The sequence below is a fragment of the Helianthus annuus genome, chromosome 8 (genome assembly GCF_002127325.2).
Source record: "Helianthus annuus cultivar XRQ/B chromosome 8, HanXRQr2.0-SUNRISE, whole genome shotgun sequence".
Lineage (NCBI taxonomy): Eukaryota > Viridiplantae > Streptophyta > Magnoliopsida > Asterales > Asteraceae > Helianthus > Helianthus annuus.
In genome coordinates, this window is record NC_035440.2 from 53178663 (window position 1) to 53189806 (window position 11144).

At 36.4% G+C, this 11144-nt stretch overlaps 1 protein-coding gene and 1 long non-coding RNA gene across 4 annotated transcripts; both read left to right on the plus strand.

The window, feature by feature from the left end:
* The first annotated feature begins 930 nt into the window (after window positions 1-930).
* LOC110872897 lies at window positions 931-3041 on the plus strand. Of its 3 annotated transcripts, none has more exons than XR_004864484.1 (5): window positions 931-1343; window positions 1691-2000; window positions 2081-2356; window positions 2574-2679; window positions 2810-3041. It is a non-coding gene; the product is annotated as an uncharacterized LOC110872897 (long non-coding RNA). The 3 variants fall into 3 exon arrangements; XR_002554756.2 differs by having other exon boundaries at window positions 1714-2000; window positions 2068-2356; XR_002554755.2 differs by having other exon boundaries at window positions 933-1343; window positions 1714-2000.
* Window positions 3042-4849: 1808 nt separating this feature from the next.
* On the plus strand, window positions 4850-7580 carry LOC110872898 (G-type lectin S-receptor-like serine/threonine-protein kinase LECRK3). The gene has a single exon (XM_022121798.2). It carries the CDS (start codon window positions 4963-4965, stop codon window positions 7375-7377), a length of 2415 nt encoding a protein of 804 aa, XP_021977490.1. The 5' UTR covers window positions 4850-4962; the 3' UTR covers window positions 7378-7580.
* Window positions 7581-11144: the final 3564 nt, after the last annotated feature.

The following is an 11144-nucleotide window of genomic DNA, read 5'->3' on the forward strand; positions in this document are numbered from 1 at the left end:
GTTTGAATCTCTTTGATTTCTTGAATTCCATTTTGCACCTGTTAACAATCTCAATCCCATCCACTGCCATGCCATTATTTACTTTTTTCTGAAACCACAACTTGGATTTCATCTAATTATCCCAACCAATTTTCACATTCGTGAATAAATTGAATCTTCCCTTCAATTCCTTTTTTTTCTTATTGTTTGTTCTCGTCGAACCACAGTTCGATCATCTCTCCCTCTTTCGAAGATTGCCGCCTGGCCACGGTCAACGACCTTCACCATTTCTCTTAGATACACCGCGCTCGACAATGGTCGCCGGTTGTCGACTTGCAACCCTTCTTTCTTGTTTCCTCTTACCATGGCTAATTGGGATTTTGCGGACCGTGTGTTATTATTCCAGGAACCAAGAAATTAAAGCAGTGAAAGCCGTTGACAGAACTAATGTCAAGTATTGAAGAACAACGATTGTTATTTTTTATTGGAAAAATGAAGCAGCTTGTGGATTTTTTGACAGAATATTGTACCTTCAAGTCAAGAACTAAGATCGAGACTAGTTTCTTTTATTATTGTGTTGTTTATGTTTTCTATTCCAGTCTAAATATCCGATTCTCTACCGCTTTGACTGCGGAGGAGTAATTGAATATGGTAGTTAGGGTTTTAGCATTGAACCCATGGGCCTAATTATCTCTATATATTGTAACCCTATTGAATGGAATGAAAAACAATTCAGTCTTTTACCATATGTTACAGTATCATGGACGGAACACACGAGCATTGTTCACCTATGTTGAGTAACGCAAGACATAAGAGAATGAATCTTTGTAAAGAATGAGACATATTATCCTTATATATATATATATTATTAATTATTAATTTTATTTATTATTTATTTATTTATTTTTTAAATTAAATTTTGAAGCTTTTGAACAGTAACTTCTCAAGTAGGTGCCACCTCTTTCTCAAAACAAAAGGCCTCTTCGTATCAGATGAAAGAAACAGAGTGACTGGTACAAACGAAGAGGGAGAGAGCAGAAGAGAAATAAAGAGTGAGAACAGAGAGAAGAAAGAGCGAGAAAGAGGGATTCTGAAGATCCCGAGCCGGCTCCGGAGACCGGCCCCCAGCGCATGCTCGCCTCCCAGCCATAGAAGGGAAGATGTAGAAACCCTCGGATTTTTAGTCAGATCGGGTCATGTTTGGTATTCACAACGGTCGTGGTGGTAGGGATGTGGCCAGCGACGTGGATTATTTGTTCTTCGTCATGGCTTGTTCAAGGAGTTATGCTGTCAAGATGCTTTCTGGTGGTCTATACATTTGTGGGTTTTGTTTGAAAATCAAGAAAGATACGGTCTTGATTCAGGTTAGGGTTTCTGGTTCTTAAATCTTTAAGTTGATTAGGTATTGGGTATTGGGTTAGAGCAAGTTTCATCATATGGTTTGTGTTTGATATGAATGTGTATGCTTAGGGTTGCAGTTAGGGTTTCAAAACTTTATGTTTAGTAGTAGTTTTTGTTTGATTTTGTGTTGGTGTTAGTTAGCTTTAGGATTTTTATTTATGTTATCGGCATTTTTTTTGTTGTTTTGGATTATTTTGATGAGATTTTTTTTTTATTTTTTGCTGATTTGTTGAGTTATTTTGGTACCATTTTGGCTGTTTCTATTGTTAGAGCTAGCTTTTTTGTTTTCTTGAAATGTGATTGATTTTAGGTTGTGATGATCAATTTAAACAGCTACCGAAACAAAGATTTGACTAGATGGATCATGGATGGAAAGAATAGTGTGGGACCCACGTCAGTCCGTTTCGAGACCAAAAATTCTTCTTGATCTACAAGATGAAAATATGCGTTTTGAAATTTTGGATAACAAGGACGGTGAGCATCTTCAGCTTCATGCTTGAGCCATGCTCACAACTCAGTCTGCTAACTTAGCTGCTGTTGGGAATTCATTCGAGCTACATGGTGGTTATGGAGGTTATATGGCATGGAGAGGCTTCTCAAAGTGTCTTCCTCCTTGAAAGGTACGGCTATGTTAAAATACGTGTCGAAATCGCCATTATAATTTACATGTTTTTGAGAATGGTTTAGGGTCGTTATGCAGAGCTTCAAACGAGGTGTTCGAGGGTCTACAGATCTGAAAATTTTCTCTGGAAATCAAACCACCACTCACGACGAGGAAGAATGACATGTGGGTGTGTGTTTCGTCCATCAGAGACGAAGAACGACCCATTTGTGCGGCGAGGAAGAACCATTGTCAACCGGATTCCTTCACTATATACCCCGGGCCACTGGATCTGAAACTGAACCACCCGTTTGTGTGTTTATATACACATGTTTTACCTCACCAGGTGTTCAAAAACCTCGATCATTTGACCAGGTTTGGTTCTTGATCTTTATATACTTTTCATTTTTTTATCAGAAAACTTCTCATTTGAATCTGGGTTTTTTTATTAGGTTTATTTGTTAAGCTAATTTTTATTTATCTTATTGTTTTGATCGACTGTGTAGTATTTGAAATGAATTGCTCCTCACATGATAATTTAAACTTGGTTTTTCTTTTCAATTATGAGCGATGTGGTTTGTTGTGTTTTTAGGTCTTTGAATTAATGAAGAAGTAGGAAGAGACTAAACCGACGGAGTTAGCAACGAAGATAAAGCAATACGCTAAACCCTGTAGTTTTTGTATCTCATTGGTTTGTGGTAAGTTTATGCGGTTTTATCATAAATTCTACAACTTTTATCATGGTTTATGTAATTATTTGAATCTTGAGTTGGGTTTTTGTTAATTTTGCTCATGGTGTGTGATTCGTGTAGTTTGTTGTTTATGCAGCTGTGTTTTGCTGCAGTTTTTGAAGACAAAAACCCCATGATTCTATCAAAATACAGTCGGTGGAAGAGACCTATGGCTATTATGATCCAATGGTTATAAACGGTTTTTCAATTTTAAATTATTTAACTTTATTGTAACCTAAATCAGTTAACTCCTGTTCAAAAAAAAAAAAACTTGTAACCGAAATCAGTTAACTCTTATCAAAATAAAAATTTTGCAAGAATTAGGATAACTCTAAAGTTGCCTTAAAAAACATAATTGTGGACTAAAGAAAAAAAGACACGCTGCTCGTAGGTTAACTCTTAAGCAGACAATTCATTCAACCCAATATAAAGTGCTTGGCCCAACAGAAGTGAAGTGACCCATGAACGAAAAATGGTTCTCAATTTTGGGGGAGTTGTCATGTGTAAAATTGTAAGCATTGCCTACTTATATTGTTTTTTTTTTTTTTTTTTTTTTTTTTTTTTTTTTATTTTTATAAGTGAGGTCCAGTTAAATCTTGAGCTTGAATTATGAATTCAGGCATGAGTTGAGTACCATGTTTATTGGGATGTGCACATTTATTATGGGTGGGGTGTTTGGATATGTGATTTGAAAGGTTTTAAAGACTAGGATGCATGCGTTTGTGAGAAGCATTTTTAGGTCCTGTGCGGGCATCTTCTACTTAAGTGGTCAACAATTCATATAGTGAAGAGTGTGAAGACAAATTAGAAAGCTGACTTGTAAAGTTTCATTTATTATATGGAAGAAACGAAAATAGTTTATTTTGCATTTATAGATCTATATAGAGAGATAGAGTGAACAGGGATGCGAAAATACGATTTAAGGGTGTGAGAATAGTGGAAGCCTTGAATGAACAATTCTGTTGGAAGGAAATGTTGCTTTATCGCTGTTAGCCTCTAGCTAAGTGATTGATTAAGGTGTTGTCTCAGCCTCGGTCCCACGCGCAACGCGCGTTCGCGAATAAACCTAGTTCTCTCAATTAATGGATTGAATTATTTGCAAAACTTAAAGTCAACAATCATTTTAATACGTTTACTGGTCAACATCACCAGTTTCCTGATTTTCCCGTCAACGAATATACACCACAAATATTATTTGTGTTTTTTTTTTCTTTCTAAAATTAATCATCTCATGGCTCATGAGTGATGTGATAATTACTCGCATTGTTTCTGTGAGGAAAAAGTAAATATTTTTGTTTAACTACATAGAAGATGTAATATAAGATGATTAATTGTCTTAAGTATATTTTTATGGTGGATTTATCATTCAAAGTTATTGAAATTCATAATTTATTCTTTAACCTTTTAAATTATAATGAACTAGTGAAATTCCCCCGCGCTTCGCGACGGGAATTCAGTCGATATCAGTTCGGATGGTTATGGTAACAACACTCACTATAATAATCGAAAGAGAAAACATTACATCGATTGAATGCAATAAAAACGAATATTGATATTGATACCATTGTTGTTCAGTTGATGATATCAGGTTTGTTTGCATTCTATGTTTATTTTATTTCAACATTCAGATATTTATTTTTCTTGCAAATGGACAGTGTGCAAGCTATCGTACCAAACCGAATCAAAACCGATCGAATAACAACTATATGGATACCAATATTTATTTTTATTGTTCTTTCTTTGGATAAACTGAAACCGTATCGCTACCATATCATATCGAGCTGAACCGAACAACATCAATATTTGTATGCATTTATTTTTGTGGTTATTTGTTTGATAACGGATGCTTGATCGCATCTAATAAGTTGTATTATAAAAGAAATATTTTAAAACCAATTAAAGTGCTAAAACAGCAAAATAATAAAAAGCAAAAAAAATTATTAAAAAAAACTTAAACTACTGTTCATAGTCACTTTCTATTAATTATATAATATAATATATAATATATAATATATAATATAATATATATTATATAATATATAATTATATAATAAATAATATATAATATATAATATATAATATAATATATATCTACTATGTATTGAATACTGAGAAATCATTTCTAACTTTTGACTTCCATTTGCTAATAAATTGAAAAGTCTCCCAACCCCCTCCAATACGGCCATTAACTAAAATGTGGAAAAGAGAATAGACTTGCGTTCCAATTACTTTCTTTTTGTTATAAAAGAGATGAACAATGAATGGTGTTATTGCATATTACAATTTAAAGAAATGTTGACTTCCCTATCACATATGGCGAGCTTAATTGCCTTTGTGCTCACTACTTCCCTTGCCTTTAGTACAGCAAAATCCCAATCCAATTTAACCAGAGGTTCTTCTTTAAAGCCTACTGGTGCCACCACCTCTTGGTTGTCGCCATCCAGATTATACGCATTCGGTTTCTACCCACAAACAGGCGGCTACGCGATTGGTATATATATTGCTGGAATTCCAGAAAGGACTGTCGTCTGGACGGCTAGTCGTGACACCCTTCCGTTCTCAAGTAATGCTACTTTGAGATTCACATCTGATGGAAGGCTCGCTGTGGAACAAACACAGGGTCAGCAAATCAGTTTATTTGATACTGTTGGTGCTTCTTTTGCTTCCATGCAAGATTCCGGCAACTTTGTGCTCTACGATTCCACAGGGACGGTACTTTGGCAAACCTTTGACCACCCGACGGACACCCTTTTGCCTGGACAACGTCTCCTACCTGGCCAAAGTTTGTATTCAGGTGTCTCGGAGACCGACCAGTCAATTGGTGTGTTCCAGCTCAGTATGCAAACCGATGGGAACCTTGTGCAGTACCCAAACAGAGGGACTGATAATGGTCCAAATACATCTTACTGGAATACCGGCACATTTAAAGCTGGACCTAACGTGACACTGAATCTGGATTCCAGTGGTTTTTTGTATATGTTGCAAAATTCAACCTTTTTGATCCGTAATCTAACTCAAGGAGGATATCCTACAAAAGATGCTATTTATGTCATGAAATTGGATGTGGATGGAATCCTTAGATTGTATTCTCATGATCTAAGTGACATAAACAAGAATGGATCCGTCATATGGGAATCCTCACCAAACAAGTGTGCAGTGAAGGGTCTTTGTGGCTTAAATGGGTATTGTTTGGGCACAATAGATGATGCAAGATGTCAATGTGTACCGGGATTTGAAGTTGTAAATCCAAAGCGTTGGACTTTGGGTTGCACGAGAAAAGACACCGTAGAAAGCTGCAAGATTCAGGATGCTAATACGGAAATCCAGATGACAAATTTGGATCGTGCTCGTTGGGAAGATGCTGCGTATCTCATCCTTAAAGCATCAACCGGAGAAGACTGTTCATCTGTTTGCTTAAACGACTGTAACTGCGAGGTGGCATTGTTCACCGGACAGGAATGCAAGTTGCAGGGGCTACCATTAAGATATGTGGAAGTGAGCAATACCGAGTCAACTGTTGGGTTTATTAAACTATACACATCTTCTCTAAATAATGGAGCGAATCGAACTGATCACTCAACTCATGTCAAGAAAGCGCAACAAAAGATGATCATGGTTATCGGGATTTCACTCATCTCATTTGCTGTACTTGTTTTGCTAGTTTCTGGAGTAATTGTTTACAAAACGCAAGTTTGGGCATACAAAAAGATATCTAAGAATCTAGATGTCCAATTACTCGAGGACACGGGGCCTCGGGCATTTTCTTATGCTGCGTTAGAGAAAATCACAGATGGTTTTAAAGAAGAGTTGGGTAGCGGATCATTTGGGATAGTTTACAAAGGTATCATAGAGAGCACAATGAGAGATGTTGCGGTGAAGAAGTTAAAAGAAGAACTAGCACAAGAAGGGGAACGAGAATTTCAAACCGAAATGAAAGTGATTGGGAGAACACACCATCGTAACCTAACAAGACTACTCGGGTACTGCTGTGAAGGTCCAAAAAGGCTACTAGTTTTTGAGTACATGACTCAAGGATCACTTGCAAATATACTATTCGCACCCGAAGAAAGCAAGCCAAAACCGTGTTGGATGCAAAGAATTAGAATGGCGGTTGATGTAGCTCATGGTATCCTTTACCTACATGAAGAATGTGAAAAGCCTATAATTCACTGTGACATTAAGCCTCAGAATATCCTCATGGACGAGTATGGATGCGCCAAGATTTCTGATTTTGGGTTGGCTAAACTACTTGAACATGATCAATCCAGAACCTCCACCTTGATAAGAGGAACAAGGGGTTATCTTGCACCTGAATGGCACAAGGGGCTACCTATAACGGTTAAGGTGGATGTATATAGCTTCGGGATTGTTTTGTTTAATATTTTATGTTGTCGGAGGAATGTGGACAACAATCTTCCTGAGAGTGAAGCCATTCTTGAAGACTGGGTGTATGACTGTTATGAAGCAGATGATTTATTGAAACTTGTAGATTATGATGAGGATGTAGAAAAGAAGAGATTCGAACAAATGGTCAAAATAGGGCTTTGGTGTCTTCAAGAGGAGCCATCTCTTCGCCCTTCGATGAAGAGAGTGGTGTTGATGCTTGAAGGGACGGTAAAAATACCAGCACCTCCCAAACCTACTTCATTCCTTAGTGTCGTTTAGCTTACAAAACCAGATAAAAACATCATTCTGTTTCACATTACTTTGGTTTATCAAGTGTGTATTTAAAGGAAATTCTTAGAGCAGACTGTTAATTAGGTAGTTATGCAATTCGTTTTGAGTTTTACAATTATATATAACTTGGCATCATAGCAGGCAGTCTGTTCCAACAACTACCTTTGATCAATAATCTCAATAGTAGCTCATCTCAAGTGTTTTCTCCTCTACTTTTTTCACTTTTTTTTATTGTTTATTAATGAACAAGTGAGTTGAGAAATATATACACAAAAATTACATGAATCTTTTTTTAATAGCTAATTTGAATCACTGACGGATCAGTGGAGTATCCTTGTGCTACCAGCGGAACCACCCGATCATATCAATCTCTAGTAGACTATAATGCCTATACACCCAATTCAAAAGAAACCCAATAAATCTGGAACAACCCCTTTGTTGGAATACTAGAAAATAGGGTTTTTTTCCACCACATGTTGCCATTGGTCAGCAACTACTGAAAGTGCGGTGACAAAAACACCTGTGTCAATTGCTCTGCTGCCACCAAATAGCTACCACTTTTATATGTTGCTATCAGATTTTTGCCACCACAAAAACGGTCAAAATAATATGTGACCGCTCCTTGTTTGCCACATGACCAGGATTTTTTGCTACGGAATTGCTACGGTTGTTTTGCCATGGTTTTGGTACGATTTAGCCACCAACATTAACACTATATAGCCACCAATTTGCTACCATTTAGTTTTAGTATTGAACATTTGCTACCAAGTAGCCACCGCTTGCATTAAATATCTGCTACCATTTAGCAACCATATTGAATATTTGCTACCACATCTGTTTCCACATTTCCCATTTTTTCATGGGAATATTGGATTTTAATAATCTCAACTATTCGTTGTTGGCCGCTAATAGTCCCAACTATTAACATATTGGCCTCCAATAGACCCTGACTTACAAAACCCTAATGCCGTTAAGTCTCCGGTCGCCGGAAAATCATTTTTGGCCGGAAAACTCATATTTGGCTCGAAAACTCAGCATTTCCGTCCCAAACCTCTTTTTAACCTTATTACGGACCTTTAGGAGCTTTTTATAGTAAAAACATAATTATTGAAGTCGCCGTAAAACTCAATTTTCGCCAGAAAACTTTTTTTTTTTGCCGGAAAACTCAACTTTTTGGCCGGAAAATTAAACATTTTCGTCTCAAACCTCTCTGTAACCTTAGAACGGACATTTAGAAACCTTTTTCTAGTCAAAAAACGGTTTTCTGGCGACCGAAGACTAACGGTGTTAGGGTTCTGTTAGTTAGAGTACATTGGTGGCCAATTAGTCAATAGGTTGGGACTGCCAGTGGTTAGTTTTGAAGTTGAGACGGTTGGCGGCCAACAGCGAATAATTGAGATTATTAAAATCCAATATTCCTTTTTCATGACATATACATTTCAATAAAATTGCAAAATTATATAAACACTCCAATAAAGTTACGAAATCCTAAAATTGTATAAAACATTTCTGTTATAGTTTTTCCTTTTTCAAAATCATATGTAACATTCTAATAATAAATGTAACAACTCTCATTAAAATTAATAATTAGAATGATAATTAGTCAATAAGGAAACCTTAATTGAGACACCCACGTGATTTGGCATAAACCCTGAAATTTCCGGAATAATCGGAATCAGGATCAGGGCCCCTAAAACTTAGGGGGGCTAAACCCTAATTGATATTTATCCTTAAAATCGCGTTGTAAATTATGGAAATTCGATTGTGAATGATTCAGCAGACCTACATCACTGAGAAGGCTAGTCTACAAGCTAAAACGCACCCTTTACGGACCGTAAAGGAAAGTCCTTACGGACCGTAAGCCAACTGGCTCCCTTACGGACCGCAAGGGTACAGGCATACGGTCCGTATGTGAGTCGAATTTTGGGCTATAAATAGCCGACCTTGGCAGTCGACTATTGATGTTAAAACGTCACTCAGAAACCTTCTGTGCGTCGTTATTAGGCCGATTTACTACAAATTAAACACACACTACACACGAGGTGCTGCCGCGGAACAGGGTAATTACTCGATCGCTATTACGATTCATTTTCCGGGATCAATATATCCAAAGAATGTCTAAGTGCCACCCGCATTGGGTTATACTTTGTCATTTGTCGATAATTCGATAAATGAGTTGAAGTATTATGCTTTATCGTTTGTCGTTAATTCGATAAATGAGTTGAAGTATTGCACTTTGTCGTTCATTGTGAGAATTTGATCTCGTGAGTTATCGTAACTGCTGTATTGATCACTAACCCTGTTTTGTGTGCATTATTGTTGAAATTAGGTTAACAGGGCTAAAATCATATTCTGTCAGTACTAAATCTGCAATGTGAGTTATTCCTCTTTTATAAACTCTTTTCTCACAGTTTGTGAGTTGTTAACTGTTTACAATACTCCAAATTATTTTCAGAATTATAACTTACAGTGATTAAGTTTATGTAATCACCAAGTTACAGCCGGTATGTGGGGTATTGTGCACATTACTTGATAATCGTCACCATTGGGGCAGCCATTGGGTGATATGACCATAATCACAGACACCATTGGACAGGTGGGCCAATGGGTCGAGTGGTAAAGTACTGTGGGTAGTTGGTTGATATCAGAAACATTGTAAAAGATCTTAACACTGTAAATTATAACAAATGTGTCATTTTCCAGTAACTAGAATAATTCACTCAGTATTTCCCCGCTGACAAAATCTTTTTCAAACATATTTCAGGTGATCTGCTGTAATTCAGGAATAATGCGGGGGAAGCATTTCAAGCTTAAGATAGTGGCTCAATATAAAATAAAGAAATATGTTTTATCAATAAAAACTTGTTATTGTAAATTATCGGGGTTTTATCCCGAATTGTGAAATAAAATAATCGGGAAAAGTTTTAACTTAGCCGATCCTTTAAATAAAATTTCCGCTGCTAAACTCACAATAAATAAAGTACCGCAGGATTTCTGTCCCGCGGCTCCTAGAACGGGTCAAACCGGGCCGGGGGCCGTGACAGAAACAAGGTGGTATCAGAGCCACTAAGTTAAGCTAATTAAGTATTTAAACGATACTTAATTTTCCTGATTACTATTACGTGATTATGTGTTTATGTGCTTTTAACTGATTATTTGTTAATTACAGTATGGGTAAACAAAAGTTGCAAGATATCTATCTTAAATTAGATAGATCAATTTACAAAGAGGGAAGTTCATCCAAAATTAAATTTTCAAAGCTCCCTACAATTCCTGAAGAAGGAATATTTGTGCAAAAAGCGAATTATGAATATCCGCTTTCTTCTAGAAAAAGGAATATGATTATTAAGAAAAGTAAGGAGCAAATCAGAGAAAAGAAGATTAAAAAGGAAACCCAGGAATTAATTAAGAAATCACCTTGGGAAGATAAACTCGATGAAAAATGGGCAAATTTGTATATGCTAGCCACTGTGGCAGAACATGCAAATCTCCAGATGCCCTAAATTTAGCAAACAGCACTCCCCAATAAATAAATAAATAAATAAAATTTAGTAAAATAAATCTGAGTGTATTTCCCTGAATAGTGTGCAATAAAACTTCCATGTTTATTTGTTAAACTTTGCTCCAAAGTTTTAACTTGATATTTTGTGCATTTTGCATATATGCTACACAGCATGAACGAGATATCTGAAGCTTTTCAGAACCTCAATCTGTACCTAGTGAATATAGAAGTTTCTCATGAATTTACGGGATAT